Source organism: Fundulus heteroclitus, chromosome 2 (assembly GCF_011125445.2).
Source record: "Fundulus heteroclitus isolate FHET01 chromosome 2, MU-UCD_Fhet_4.1, whole genome shotgun sequence".
In the NCBI taxonomy this organism is placed as follows: Eukaryota; Metazoa; Chordata; class Actinopteri; order Cyprinodontiformes; family Fundulidae; genus Fundulus; species Fundulus heteroclitus.
Genome location: NC_046362.1, coordinates 35,343,711 through 35,360,230, shown reverse-complemented (window position 1 = coordinate 35,360,230; position 16,520 = coordinate 35,343,711). Strand labels below are relative to the sequence as shown.

The 16,520-nt window shown below is 42.3% G+C and overlaps 1 protein-coding gene across 3 annotated transcripts in view; it reads right to left on the bottom strand.

The window, feature by feature from the left end:
• znf423 (zinc finger protein 423) overlaps positions 1–16,520 on the bottom strand; it is a 112,165-nt gene that overhangs the window by 70,920 nt on the left and 24,725 nt on the right. For all 3 annotated transcript variants that reach the window (XM_036126365.1, XM_036126376.1, XM_036126381.1), the window contains exon 2: positions 12,252–12,314. In XM_036126365.1, the coding sequence (XP_035982258.1) occupies positions 12,252–12,314 (63 nt within the window). The remainder of the gene's footprint in view (positions 1–12,251; positions 12,315–16,520) is intronic.

Below are 16,520 nucleotides of genomic sequence, written 5' to 3'. Positions count from 1 at the left end.
AGATATTTTGGTTCTGGGCTCGGTGAAGCCAGAAAGGCCAGACTGAGATGGTTTGGAGATGTACAGTGGAAAGATGCTGAGGCTGGAGTTACCAGGCAGGAGGCCTGAGGAAGACCAAAGAGGAGGTGTATGGATGGAGCAAAAGAGGACATGACGGTAGGTGTGAGATAAGACGCAGAAGACCACCGTTACAGTTTCTATGTTTATGTGGGGAGAGTTTTCTACTCTGATCAGATGCAGGAAGGGAAGAAAGCAACAAAACCTTTTCAACCTTTGAAATGAAAATTTTGATTTTTACTGTAATTTCATTACATAATCAAAAACATTTAAATTGCCAAAACAAAAGAAACCATTAAAAAAAGTATACAAACATATGCTGACATCTGCTGCAGGCTTTATGACATTTAAATAGCGTATATCGCCGTTGTGAGGCTGCGTATTGCATCTCCACAATGCAAAGAGCATTCTTAGGGCTGTTAACCAGATAAACTTTTGATCTTTCCCTCTCGTCTTTCTCTTGTTTGGAACAAAAGTCACCACACCCCCTTCATCTCCAGTGTGATGCTCCATGCCCAACCCATTTCCAGCAGAAAGCAGCAGCAGGCCTACTTAATGAAGGCAGACATTACTCCCATCGGGGCTGAGGGAGCAGAGCCGTGTCTGCCTGTTTGGATACTCACTGAACGCCATGACAGAGATCCCCAGCAAATATCTCTCGCATTCATGTCGGTGAGATATAGTTATAGTCGCTTGCAGACACATTTGCCCTCCTGAAAACCATTATCTCAGAGTCACAGGCTGTTCCTAGACCAGGAGTTACTGCACATGCTCAGTCACACTCACAGAAAACGGGCTGAATGCATCAAAAACAGACACACCGTTGGTTCATATTATGAATCGCAAAATAATTTTAAAGCTCACACTGCAAAAAGAGAATTACAAGTAAGTCAAATTTTCTTTAAATTAGTGTATTTGTCCTTGATTTGAGCAGGTAAATAAGACTATCTGCCAATGGAATACGATTTTTGCACTTAAAATAGGAACAACTCATCTCCATCATCTTATTTCATGTGAATATATCTAATTATCTTATTTTAGAAGTATAAATATTAATTCCATTGGCAGATAATCTTATTTGATTGCTCAAATCAAGGACAAAAACACTCATTTTAAGAAAATTTGACTTACTTTGAGTTCTGTTTTTGCAGTGCATCCTGCAGTTTAACTTCAGAATATACGAGGAATTCAAGCTTTCTCAAGACGACACCAGCATCAGTTTTATAATAGTCACCCCGTCTGAAACAATCACTGATTCACAGAGTCCTTTCACAGAGTCCTGCAGCTTTTCATTCCAGTAAAAACCATGAGAGGCTGAATCCAACTTGGGACAGAAAATGAATGCAATAAAATAAAACTACCCACCGAGACCAGCTGCGTTCAGCGTCTCTTAAAAAGATTTGACTGAAATGTACTGTTGGGTTCGGCGTCACATTTAGATGCCACTGCCTTGTGGAGCAGATCATTCAACGAATGAATCTGGATACCTGTCTGCTAATTTGATGGATAACAGCAAAGCCTGGAGAATAATGGACGCATGATGAATAAAACTCCAGTATTATTTTTAGCTGACCATCCAAAATGGATGGTTTAGATTTCATGAGGAGGAATACTGTTGAGTAGTTCTGTGCAGTCAGTGTCTTACCCTCAGGTTGATCTCATTTTGGAGAATTGGGGAAGTTTCTTTTTCTTCCTCAGAGCAGGAACCAATTGGTGCTGCGAATGGGCCAGCTCACATATATATGGCTATCCTAGCCTTCTATTTAGTCAGTTCACGCATTATTTGTACAACTTTTTGGGACTGCAAAGCACTCTTTTAGAAATATTGCTTTACATTTTATCACACTTATGGCACATGATCAATTATAGCTTGCCTCTAAGGATTTAATACGCCTGATACATTGTTATGAATCGCATGATGTATTGTAGTGTCCTAGAATGACCACTGGACCCAAACCTCACTGTTACATGAAACAAAAAGAAATCTTGCCTCAAGGAATGATTTCTTTTGATTGAATCATTTGACTCATTCTAGGAATCACTCCGATACTAAAACTGTTCGTCCCATATCAAAATTTTTCTGACTGTTCAACCAAACTTTACACTAAACACCTTTGCAACTTGTGTCTATTTTGTCACCTGAAACACAAACTGTAGCTTTTTAAACCATCAGGTTTTACTCTGTATAAGTTGGTTCAGACCAACCTCCCATTAGCTCCCTAAACAAAAACAGGCTTGATTTCTTTCATCATAGGCGACACTGGAATTCACAGTCAACTTCAAATTCAATTCAGCGGCCCCCGTGAGACCATTTATGCTGTTTAGCTAAAATAAGTATAAACTTTAAATGGTTAAATAAGGTTTTTGTGGTGTTGGAAGATTTTTCAGTCTGAATTTAGCTGCTGAAGTCTTTGTTTCGGGGCTTTTAAATCACCGCCTCTCTGTGTGCTCTTGAAGACAATAACAAAAAACAAACAAAAAAAACTCTGCTTATTCACATAAAGCCCTTTTTGTATGGACAACATCTATTACCCAACTGTAACCTGGATATCTAAGTAACAGTTTAGACATCAGGATGTAATTTTAAGAAAGATACTGACAGTTCATATCTACTCCGCACAACCCCAATGAACAGCAGGCATTCCCTTAAACTTCAGATGTGACTGTGTGACAGACGAAACATAATGCAAGAGGTAGTAAAGGTGATAAACATTACTTTTCTGTCAACACCCGTCTCTATAACCAGAGGACAAGGAACTGTTTATTAACAAATGGAAAAATACATTTATAACAGGAATAATGACAACATTCTGCAGATCTGTAGAAGAGGATGCATGCAGTGGCTGTTTAAGAGTGTTTGCATGCAGTCTGTTGGTGCGTGTTAGCGTGTTCATGCTCACCCTGGGTAATTAGATAAAGAGAGGTGAATTAGCAGAGTCCACCGTGCAGAAATGATGTTACACAGCCTAACCACGCCTAGCTGAGACCCACTAATCACCGCTCGTTAGGCTCACATGTGCCGGCTAGTGTGCTTTCAGCGCATCCCTGTGTTTATTGTACGCCATGTGTGTTTTCTCTCATTAAACACATGCAAAATAAGTTCATAGAGGCAATTAGTCAGCCAAGTGATAATAAGCCATAACCTTCCAGGACTGGAGAGAGACGGAGATCGTGTTCCATGTAAGCTCACATAACTGGAATATTAAAGCAAACTGGAGAAGCTGCATTCAGACGCCTTCAGCACCAAACTTAGTTACACTCCAGCTCAGGCTTCATTTCTCTGCTGTGAGCAGTTGCCAAGTTAAGATGGTTAATGCAGGAGCTAAAAAATGAAAAACCGTACGCAAAGTCAGCGACCGCCATACCCACCTATATATCCTGTGGGAAGAAACCTGGGTAAGTAACGAACTCAGGGAAACGCTCCTGAACCGCCCCGGGGTGATAGAAGTGCAGAGAAGGAGTGCGGCAGAGCTGGAGGGGGAGTTAAAGGGGAATAAAACATGCTGTAATCCTGCACAGGTTCCCGTGTTTGATTTGGCAGACAGGAGCAGGTACTGCGGCCTGTCTGGGACACGCCGCAGCTCACAGAGATGGAGATCTGCCGGCCGAGCATGAATAAAACACACTCGTCCCAGTACGCATGCTAAAGGAGGAATCAAAGGGTGCGAAAGGTGTGTGTCGAGCTTCCAGGAGAATGTTTAGAAAGCCAACAGTTTCAGCACAAGGCCTTCATTCTGCTCTACATCAGAGCTGGTTTCAGCGGCACATAGCTGAGTAATATTAACCCGGCCGTCAGGTTGGCATCAGACCTACACTGCATCATTTATTCATCGGGGGGAGGGGGGAAGGGGGGGGCAGACTGCTTACTGTAATCAGAGCATCGGTAATATCGGCTTTCGTCCACTAAAAATGTTCAATTACCCTCAGGTTTCAAAACACAACCAAGAGTTTAGGAAACATCAGACAGATTATTTTATTAAAGAAGCGCACAGAAAGCACAGCTCGCCTTAGTGATGTTCCATTCATAACCCGACACAAGCCGGACCGTGTGCAGAGGCAACGTTCGTGATAAAAGCAAGACATTTTCAGCTGAATGCATCAAGTCCACAACTCCAACTTGAGATCCAGTCCATGAACACCACAGAAAGGACAAAGGAAAACTGCCAGCCCTGGCAGACTCAACGTTGTGCCTCATACTCTTGCACCAACCCTCCATAGAGTTAAATACTTCTTCTAAGTCCCCCGTCCAGGACTTCCAGGTGACATCTACATGCAAACAGATTTTTCCCATGATGCTCCTGCTACAAAGGGCCCTGGCGGCACCAGATTATGGGCCCAAACTAACTACCCAACACTCTCAGCCCACTTCATGCTGCAGATTAATTTGCAGCGACAGCAAAGCATCAGCGCCATGATAAGGTTGTAACTAGGGCCGAGAGGCAGACAGATTTTATTTCTCATCGTAAAATCCAAACATGCAGTTTAAATATTAAAACCCAGGTTTTACTTAGAAGGAAATGTCTCTCCCTTCACATGTAAATGAAGTTCCCAGTAGCGCTACATCGAAGAATCTGCAGGAGCAAACTAAGAGAGATGAGGATTTCAGTTCATGCTAAATAAACGTATAAACAGACTGATACAGGATGCAGTTTATAGGAAGTATTCATTTAAAAACAACATAGTGTGCTCAGGCTCTGAAAAGCAGACTAAACATACAGTAAAACACAAGGAATGCTCTTTTTTGACATTTGATTTTAAAAGATATTTAAGTTTCATAAACATTTGTGTATTTTTGTTTATTTCATTTTAGTGATCTGATCCTTATTTTAAACTAACAACTTTCTGTGTCCTCAACATTTTTTGAATACACTAATGTTGCACTTTTATTATTTATTTTTGTATTACCTGGTATTGAAATTGCTTCATACCTGCCCCCCCAAAGTACTTTAAATCTATCAATTTCTATTTCAAGGGACGGTTAAAAAAATCTAAACAAAACAACAAACAAAAATTTATCAGAATCTATGTCCATGGTAATCTTTAAAAGGTAATTATTTTTATTTGCAAGGGACACGGGTTGCGCAGAAAACAAAGGCGTGTTTAAAAAGATGCTGGGGAACATTTAATGTTCATTTACAAAGTATACAACATACTGAAAAGTTACTGTAGAAGAATAAAGGCTGTCCTGTTGGTAAGAGCGAGTTTTATAACGTTTTCTTTCACTATTTTTAACAAAGCAATGACAACAGGGTTTCCAGTGAAAGGCGTTTTCCTGTAAAACTATTATTTATTTTGGGATTTTTTTTATTATTTCTTCTGAATAATAATACAATGATTGAATTTCTCCAATTCGCTCCCTGTCAGATTATGCTACAAAAATAAAGAAATGACATTTATTTAAACACATTTTAGACATCTTTATAGGTAAATATGTTTTAACAAATTCCTTTTTTTAAATAAAATTATATCTGGTCATAGTAATTTTTTTTTTTTTTTTTTACTAAATTAGATTTTTGTGATGATACAGAAGCTCTGCTGTGAGAAACTCATTGGGCGAAAAACATCAGAAATCCTGAACGAACTATATTGTGTTTCTTTCCACATTATCTTCCACGTTTATAACCTGTTTTCTTTCTGTTCCTGCAACTAAAACCTAAGATTTTACCACACAAAGATGAGATGCTGCGAAAACGAAAAAGAGAAAGCTGGTTCTGGGTGCAGAACTGAACAGGTGCAGCCGGACACAACAACAACAGGCCTGCTCTGAGTGTCCCAGGAGAACCAGCCCCATCCCCCCCAGTACCACCCCCTGTGGTACCCTCTGCCTCCTCTGAGTCACTGCTCAGATGTTTCTGCATGTGTGTGTTGGGTGGACGCACAAAGAAGCTCATTTCTCCTCGACGGAGGAGTCAAGGAGGTTCCTGCAGCCTGTATGTGTTTGTCTCCCCAATGTAAAGCCTCCCATCCTCGTGGGAGAAGATCTGCTGAGCTACACAGGCCGCTCTGAGATACACGCATGCAGCTAAACACACATAGCGCTCCTCTGGGACGCGATGTGCTCAGGGAGGTTAGCACCCAACACCAGCGTCTGGAAACAGGATGATGAAAGAGCCATTAACGTCATGGAAGGAAGTGGAGGAGACACACAAACATACAGCCCCAACAATATATTCACAAAAAAACACGTTAAAACAAAGCAGATGTGAAGCAGACTACGACAAATCGGCAAAAAAAAAAAGTACACAAATACGCCAACAGCTGGGCAATTTTCGTATTTATGATTCACAAAAGACAAAGAAACACACCAAGAATGTGCTTAAATGGCGCAAAGGAGACGGAAGAAAAAGCTGAAGAACGGCCACAAGCAGACAATAGGAGATCAGCCTCACACACACACACACACACACACACACACACACACACACACACACACACACACAGACACAGGAACTGTTTTCCTGTGGCAGCCTTGGGGAAATTAAAACTACATTACGGAGCTCCAGAGGGGAGCAGTGAGAGAGCGATGGAGGAAGAGGACGATGGGGAGAGGAAGCAGGGGAAGGAAGGAGACTAAGAGGAAAGAGTCCAGTTTTTCTCAGCACCGGCCATCACAGATAAGCAGAGGCTTCACCTGGAAACCGTTTTCCTCCTGATAAATCCATACATCCATCATTTCCTATACCTGCCTACTCCTATACACAGTCAGAGGTGGAGTATCTCCAGCAGCCAACGAACTAGAGGCCAGTCACACCCTGGACAGGTCGAATAAATCTGTTAAATGGTGCTGAAGCTTCTCGGGAGTCTGGTAACTCGACAAGACCAAGTCAACACTGGTAAGTGATCATGACTGAGGACGGCTGGGGCTTTGTCTTTGCCGCGTTTCAGGAGAAATGTTCCATCCTCAAACGAGACAAAGATCGAGCTTTTTGGCCCAAGTGACGAAGGCTATGCTTGGAGGAGTCGCAGGTAATGCTTTCTGACCTAAAAACACCATAACCTGCTCAGCATGGTGAAGGTAGATTGAGGCTGAGGGGCCGAGTCATTCTCCAGGTACCGGTGCATTGCACAAAGAGGATGCAATAATAAAGTAGGAAAATGACCTAAAAGTTCTTTAACTTGACCTCAAACCAAGAGCTAGAAGGTTGAAATCTGAACATGTTTGGTGTTCCATCCATCCATCCATCTATCGCCTCCCACTTGTCCAGATCAGGTCGTGGAGGCACCAGGTTCAGGAGAGAAATCCAGACATCCGTCTCCTCTGCAACATCCTCTAGATCATTCTGGAGGTGTTTTCAGGCCAGACGGGATATATATAAAAAAAATTAGACAGGCCCATGAACCCCCAAAGGGATCAGGGGCCCAAACCACATCCACTGACTTCTTTCGATGCAGAGAACTAGCGGCTCCCCCCAGATAACAGAGCTCCTCACCCCATCTCTAAGGCTGAGCCCAGCCACCCTCTGGAGGAAGCTCATTTTGGCTGCTTGTATCCTGGATCTCGTTTTTTTTTTTTTTTTGCTCCTGATCCTGACCTCATGAACAAAGATGAAGGTTGAAACATAGAAGGATCAATTTGGAGCTTTGCTTTTTGGCTCAGCTCTTTCTTCACCACAATAAACCGGAGCAGCGCCCACATCGCTGCTGACAAAGTGGAATCTTCTCTTCGGGATGAAGATAGAAGATAGATAGAGGACACCAGGATACTTAAACTCCTCCGCTTGAGGCGGCGGCTGAGCCTTGATCCAGCCAGAGGGGGTTATTCACCTTTTGTTGGTTGCTGTTTGGCGTTTCTATGGGACAAATAACCGTAATTACATCCCAACCGGTTTTGGAATCAATGAAGGCTAACACAAAGCGTTAATTTTAAATTTACTCTACATATCCTACCAAGAAAAGTGATCAAATATCCTAGAATGATGCAAACAGCTTGTTGGTGGTTTATGGATAAATACTTAGCTGAGAAAGTAGATAAAATCTGATTTGGGTGATTATTTCCTTGTTACAACAATGCTTATCTGATATAAATCTACAAAGTAGGGTTGGATGATATAGGAAAAAAACAAATAGGTAAAATAAAAGTCATACTGATCAATATCAATAATAATCATACAAATTCAAAATATATATTTTACGTGCAGCCCTGGCCATTTTATCCTGTTGCTTAGCGACCTACGTTTAAATTAAGGACACTGAATTGAAGTTCAACCCTTTATTCGACTTTTTACCAAAAGTCTTAAAAAACAGAAAACATGCACTCTCTGAACTCTTTGAAGGGGGCGGAGCTTGGTGACGCAGCGTTCCTGGGTCTGTGTTTTGATTGGCTCGGAGGATGTGATGAATATCAACCAGCATGATCAGCTAAAATGCTAAAAGAAGGAAAACTGTTCTTCTTTTGAACTTTTTATTGACTCTTATTTTCTATTGAACCACGCGTCTATCGAACGATGTATATCATTATTGAATTATCGTCCAGCCCTGACAGAGAAATCTGTGGGAGAGCAGGTTTATCCGAGACTAAAAGAGAGAGAAGCTACTATCCAGAACCGTAGATGTCCGTGCGTTCAAAATAATCAATGGTGTGTTGGATTACTGGACTGTTGGATAGCTGCAGCTCTAAAATAGACACAGATCTGTCATGCGATAGTTTTGCAGGCGGCGGCTTCTCAATACTCCACTCGAGTGTGTGACACCGCGCGGCGAATAACAATAATCCGGTTGGTCTCGGCTTCTCGGTTTCAGCCTGGGGACTTGACAAACCTTTTCCACGATGACTCACCGACTGTTTAAGTGTCAGCATGAACACACAGAACGGGTAGCCGGGTGCAGTCTGCAGCAGGCTGAGAGAAATGCCGTTCAAAGGGAAGACGAGACGAGGTCCTCATCTGCATTTCTTTCTTCTCCTCTCAGTTTTTGTGCCCAGGCACGCTGGAGAGAGGCGAGGAGGAGAAACAAGGAGATGGGCCGTTTTTCTGCTCATGTGTGGGTCTGAAAGGGCAGAGGGGAGCAAGGGCGGAGGATGCCGGGGCACCTTTAGTTTCTGTGAGCTTATCTGGGACAGAAAGGCCGAGGAGGGAAGGAAAGGAGAGGAGGAGGAAAAGGGAGGATAAGTTGGCGCGGCGCAGTTCCCTCCAGGCTTCCCTCCCACCTCCCTCCGGCTTCTCTCCTGTGGGCCTTTCCAAACCCAACACACATTTTCCAGAGAAGACGGAAAGGGTGAGAAAGTAAAAAAAAAGAGTAGAAAAAGAGGGAAGGAAGGGTGAAAGTTTCAGACTCTGGTAGCAGAATAGGATGCTCTGTTTTTTTGTTTAATTTCCTCCTAGTTACATCCCCCCTCGCTGCATCCCTGAGAGCGAAGGAGTTGTGGTTTTGAATCTGGGGAATTGGACGTAATTCTCACTCCGAACTCCTTCCTCTGCACACGTAGTTAGCAAGCGAGCGGAGGAAAGTAAAACGTTAGGGCCGCGGAAGAGAGAAAGCAGCTAGGATGGGAGAAATGTGCAGAGAAACGGTGAAAATCTGATGCAGAAAGCTGCTGGGATCAGATACAGGCGGTAAAAGTGAAAGTGTGGCTGAGTAAGGGAATATGGGACAGAGTGTTTTTATTGGAGGAACACTCAGGTGTGTGTGTGTGTGTGTGTGTGTGTGTGTGTGTGTGTGTGTGTGTGTGTGTGTGTGTGTGTGTGTGTGTCATGGGACTCCAGCTTCCTGCAGGAACTGACACACACAGCATTTCTACTGAACCACTCAGGACCAAAGTCAGCACCCCGCTGCAAACACACACACACACACACCGCTGCAGACTTCAGGCGGCTCGGTGGGCCCTGGAGGAGTTAGCACAGGTTCGGAGGAGGCTGGGAATGGGAGCGTTTGGCACGTCATAGACACCCCAGGAGTGATTCCTTTCCTTTCCTTTCATCCCCCGTAGAGCTGAACGAAAGGCAGGGCCAGGAGAGGCTGAGAGGGAGCTAACTGGATATTTACCACATTCAGCAGTATCTCGTTTCCCTGCAGGGATCCAGTCAGAGGAAGTGCTTCAGCGCTCCCTGATAGGTTGAAAAACCAGAGCAGGGAAAACTCACTAGAGCAGAAAAACTGCTCTTTTTCTGCCAAGATATAGAAAATGTATGTTGATGAGCACTAAAAACGCAGGATAACAGTGAGGATGCAGACGGCTAACATTGGGAGCACTCGTGTCATCGGTTCAGGCTCTGTTGATCACCTGCCGGGAAGATCCAGACGTTAAATGGTCGTCATGTGTCCCTGGTTATGCTGCAGGTTCAACTCTGTAAGCCTCCTCCACAGCATCAGCAATACGTGAGACACCTGTAACCACAAGGCCACTCAGAGGCTCACAGATATTAAAGCTGAAGCGTTCACATGTCTGCCATCAGTTCTCAGAGCTCTCTCAGGACCCCTCCACTCACTAAAACAGAACAGTATGAATGGTGTTATTTTAGTGGGTTAGTGTCGCCTTTTGGAATCGTGTCCAAAACATTTTTGTTTGGCTTCATCAGAGAAGAGCACGCTCTCATCCAGGTTCTGGGAGATTTTAGCCAGACCCGGAGGGAAAAAGGCTTTGGACTCTTTGGTCCAGTGGAGATTGTTGTCACATGTGGAAAACAACTTGTAGGAACGCCCTGCAGCTCCTCCACTGTTGCTGTCAGGATCTTAGCAGCTTCCCTTACCTGGTTCTAAGTTTTAGAACATCACCGTTGTCTCGTATTCTCTCAAATTTATTAATGACCGTCTTCAATCTTTTGTCCTCTTCTCCTGACTGATACCTTTGTCCAAAGAGATCCTCTGGATCCTTTGCAACCTCTCTGTGAACTGTGCCTTCAACTAACTGAGGCAAACGTCAGGACGGCTGAACCTTATTCCAGAGTCACTATAATCTGTGTGCACAGTACGCTTAAACTAAAATGTAAATCTGTAAAATTTGTTTGCAGTGCTTCAACCCAGTATGAACGTTAGGCTCCGCCCACTTATAACCGGACTCTCGCCAGATGGATATTGTTCCGCAGAGCTCCATATGTCCATCTGGGATCGCTCCATTGAAGATGGATTTCAGAAGATTTCACTAAAATCCTTGCATATGATTGGATAAACCACTTTATCTTTACTGAGCGCTACAAGCTCTTGCCAAACCCGGTCGGTAGATTAGGTGAAAACATCGTTCCGTACTCTGGTGTTCCTTTAAACAATTAATATTCTATAGATTGGACAACTCTGATGAGATAGCAGCATCAATGTCACCGCTTGCGTCGTCTCAATCCAAACGGCTGCCTCTCTGATACGTCACATCTATCCTGATTGGCTCGTCCATTTTACGTGGTCGTGGTTACATCGTGTGAAACTACATCCATCTGGCGAGAGTCAGGTTAGCACTCTTATGAAGCTATTTTTTATTGTTTTTGCAGCAATTATATTTTTTATATTTTACAAACTTATCTGAATATTGATCTAATAGAATAAAAATAAATGTGTGGTCTCTGCTTGTGGAGAAAAAAAAAAGTGATTAGTCTAATTACTATTATATACAGCTGAGAATTAACTGATTAAATAGGAGGAAAAACATTTTTGGAGGAAGAACCTCCATAACAGGAGGTTGATCCTTCTTATAAGCAACTGTTTGCACTTTTATGACTTCATGGAAAATGTATGCAACTTTTAACATTGACTGTATAAGCAGATGTGTAGAAAATCGCCTAATTTATTGCAATTTTTTTTTTTGTACTGATAAAAACAACAAGTACGAATGCATTTAAATTTCCATGTGGGGGTGGAAACAAGAAGAGATCAGGGAAAGACAGAAATGGAGAAGGTCTTAATGAGTTTAAAATAAATAAAATGGACAGAAGGAAAAAGAAAAGCTCATCTTTCTCTTCCACTTCATCCAAAGATATCATCAGACCACAGAGAGAACATAAATCCCTCTTTCCTCCCTCCATCATCTCTTCCCATTCAGTCCAAATCCAGAGAGCAATGTTTCTTTCTCTCCAGTTCACCCCCACCATTCCTGCTCTTCTCGTTTTCTTTTCTTCATTCTTTTTCTTTTGCTAAAACTTCAACCACTCCTACCATCCTTTACTAAACGTTTGCCGTAGTAAATCACAAGGACTGTTGAACTCCTGGTGTCGATCAGAGAAGGATTTCTGGAAGCTCAGTAAAAGGCTTCGCTGTGATTTCAGACTAACCTGTCTGGACGGCAGATTCATCCCAAGTCCCTCCTCCCTCCGAGGGTTCTCCTTCTTCCACCGCTGAGGAGAAACACAGAGAAGAAATGTACTTTATGGATTGCATGAATCGATGAGTAAAAATACACCTTTTATTTTTTTATGAGGCAGACACCCCGTCTACTTTTAAGACTAGGCTTAAAACTTTCCATTTTAACAAAGCTTCTAGTTAAGAGTGGCTTATGTTGCCCTCTCTCTCTGCTGAGTTCTTCTACTGCTCTCCAATTTGCATTGTTTGTTATTTCAAACCTTTTTAACCTTTTGTTCTCTGTCATTTTCTTTTCATAGAAGGTACACCTGGTCTGGTGTTCTGTTAGTACTCCTGGGTCAATGTGAGCTTCTGTGCTTTCTGTGTCTCTGCTCTGTCTTCTCTAAGCCCCAGTGGGTCGAGGCAGATGAGCGTTCACACTGAGCCTGGTTCTGGTTCTGCTGGAGGTTCTCCTCCCTGTTAAAGGGGAGTTTTCCTCTCCACTGTCCACTCTCCACTCCACTGAGCTGGTGCTCAATAATCGTTGGAGAACTTTGAACTGGTTTTACCCTGAATTTCAACTGAATGCAACTAGAAGTTGCAGGATTAACCAGTTTTTAACCCATCTGTGAAAACAGCGACCATAAAAAGTGTGTTTATAAGGCTTTAAATATGTTAGAGATCTATTTTCAGTCACACTTTCAGTAAGCATTAAAACACTACTATGAATGAAATGTGTGACGTGTTATGTAGAAAGCCAATTGTCACATGACCCAGAGCTGTTTACTTCCTGGCTGCACCTTGAGAAGAGAACGACTGCCTCAAAGCTCCCAAAAGACAAATATGCTAAAGATTTTTGGTACACATGAATATTAAATAATAATATTTCTTGTTGTTGCAACATGCATTCCAATGAATCCTCTGCATTCAACCCATCCCTTAGGGGCCAGGGGGCTTCCACTGTGCAGCACCCAGGGAGCATTCTGGGGTTAAGGTTCTTGCTCAGATTCAAACCCAGAACAATATTTTTGATCATATGCATTTGAGTATACTAAAATTAGTCAGCTGTTTGCAGCATTAGTAAAGTGAGCGGGGAATAACATGCACACACACAAAATTCTTCGTATAAAACTTTCTAGCGCCCCAGACAAGGCACGCATCTTTGCAGTTACTTCTCAGAATGGCCTTCAGTGATTAAGACAACGATGGCAGAATGACAGATGTTGGAAACCTTAAAATACAATAAAAATAAATAAATAAAATCAGAACACAGCTTTCAACAAGCAAGCTGACAACTCTAACGTCCTGACATCTCTCCCACCCCTTCACATGCTGATCCGATCACAGCAGGAATGTGATACCAACTTCCTGGGTACAATGGGAAGGAGAAAAAGCACAGCTGGCACACAAACAGGAAACGGCCGGAGTCAGCACACAATGGGATTTCCTCCTTTCCCCTTCCCCAGCGCGCAGCGTCGCACCTCTCCCTCACGCACGGCCGCTTCTGATCCCTGCAAATCCTTCGCTCTCATCCCGCTCCCACTGCTGACCTCCGCCCTCCTCTTCCAGACCAGAACACCTCCCTCCCCATCCACATCAACTCCCTCCTGACCGCCGCGTCCTCTCGCTAGGCCTGAGCCAAAAGCTCGGATCAAAACAAGACGTAATAAATCAGCCGAGGGATAAACACTGGAGCAGGAGCTGAACTCCACTGCTCGCTTATTAAATACGGGTTTTGTAAGATTTTTAGGATTCGATCAAGGTCTCTGAAAAACAGCATGGGTATATGGATGTTTTTATATAACTCGTTTACATAATTAATAGAGTTCTAAGCATGGGTTGGCTTCCAGTTTGACGCAATAAAGCAATTTTAGTTTCAAACATCCTTTCATTCTGTTGCAGCGGTTTAAACTCTGACATAACGGAGGGGATTACTTTCTAGTTGCATTGTGTGTGTGGTGCAGACGCATAACTGGTTGCTGCTGTCACTCAGCTGTGCATGAAGGAGGGGAATCCGCCAATCAAGCCCATTTCTGGTATCCTTAATAATCTGAAATCCATTTTTGGCCCATTCTGATTTTCTTTGCAATAATTATCCTACATACAGCTAATCTGGGTTTTGAATCAACAGTTGAATGTAACAAACGTTGTCGACCACAAGAGACTAAAATGTGCTGCAGGTTCTGCAGAAGACAGTGGTCCAGAATCCAACAGAAAACAAAGGAATTATTATTAATCCTTTTTTACAGGAAAATCTCTTGAGATTTTAGAGAGATCTACAACATACATCGATTACATACATCCACAGCATTAACATAAAAACAGTAATAAGCCACATTAGAAGATGACCCCCATTGATGCATCAAAGCATGCAGTATGTGCCTTACCTTTTACTAAACTACAAACAAAGGGCATCTAAAAACATGATATTTGGTGACACATTTAAAATTCAAATTATCATCAATTCATTTGGATTTAAGTAACAAAAATTAAAAAAAAATCTCTGATTTTTCAGGATGTGATAAGAAGAACAGAATCAAATATTCTGATAATTAGACAGGTGCTCAGATTCAGGATCTTTGGCATCCTATCGGGTCCATATAGCAGAATTTAAATATGTGCTGATGCCAAAATCTTCCCCATCCAAAATGTTTTTAGTTTTTTACCAGGTGATGTAAGCTAACATGTTCCATCTCAGAACAATCCTTTAGTGCCGATATAACATTAGGTTTAAAGCTGCTAAATCTGCATAGAGACAGCTGACACCAAGGAGGAGGATGGTGGCTAAATAAACTTTAATACAACAGTAGAAACAAATATTCTAGCTTTATAGGTGTGTAAAAGATCTAACGATCTGAGACAACAACACATGCAGCAGTAAAATCCTTACGTAACGAGCTTCTCTACTGTAACCATTAATTAATAATGAACAGAGCCATAACCATGTGCGTACAGCAGCAATGGAGAGAGGACTTGCAGAAAACTCAATATTATTTTATCATTTTTCATGCTACGAACCCACAATGGTGACATTTTAAGCAATTCTAAAATTGGGTTAGCAATTAGCAACATTAGCATCACATTGAGACTAAAATAGTGTAATTTCTAAATAGTAGACATTCCTACCTTGTGTCAGATTTATGATCTTTTCAAAGCTTTAATGCTCCACGACAGCCAGAGGTTAAAAATTTAAATAAACTAATTTTCTATTTTCCATTTAGCATTCCTGTTGCTGCGTTAGCTCCTGTTGCATCTCTGCACAGATCCAGAATCTACTGTAACAATTTGAGATTTCTCTAAATTATTGCATAAACTACAACCTTTTATGTTGCATTTTTTCCCCTTCAGCACTAGCATATCTCAAATGTAAGTAATGCTGAGCAGCAAAGTGTCCCCTGTACCAGCAAGCCTCACGCGTTAAGTAATCTGGCAAAATCTAAAAAGCTAAAACCTGCTATTTTATGTTACGTTTCCAAAAAGATATCAGTATGAGGCTCAGTCCAGATCCTGGACCGGATCGTTCACATTCCTATAAATGTTTAGAGGGAAAACCTAACTAAAACCAGAGATTGGGAGAAAGGCCATGAAGCTCTGACAGGTGCCTCTCCAATAAAACGATGATTTAGGATTTTCGCTTAACTGTGTCAGTTGGAGGAGTAACTTTGGATCTGATAAAAGCCCATTTTTCCTGATGAGGCTGCAGGGAATAGCGTGTGTTTCATTAGCCGAGCACACACACAGCTTTATTTAGACTCTCGCCGTCCTCCTCAGAGACTCGCACACAGCGTTACCATGAACCGTGTGAGTTCGTGAAGCACATGTGCAACTATGTGCAGGCAGGGGGAAATAAGCGAGCAGAAATCTGCATTAAATCATTAACATGTGAGAGGAAGGATGAGTGTAGGAGGTAGAAAAAATACAACGGGAATCACAGCGTCCAATTAATGCCTTTATGCTTGCACGCAGAATTCCACCTTCCTTGTTCTGGTTGGAACCTTTTCTCTTTTTTTTTTAAACTGGCATAAGACAACAATTAACAAGCCAACAACACCCCAGTAACTTGGATTTTACACCAAAAGTAACACTGTTACACTCCTTCCCTTTCTTTCCTCTTCAACACCTGCAAAAACAGGTCAATTATTTCCCAGAACCGTGTTAGCCAAAGGCTGCAGAGAAACAGAGTGATGTCCAGTCAAATTTTCACACATCTCTAGACTTTTTAGCAAAGTAGGACAGAAAGTATGCTGTCATCCCGTGAAAGA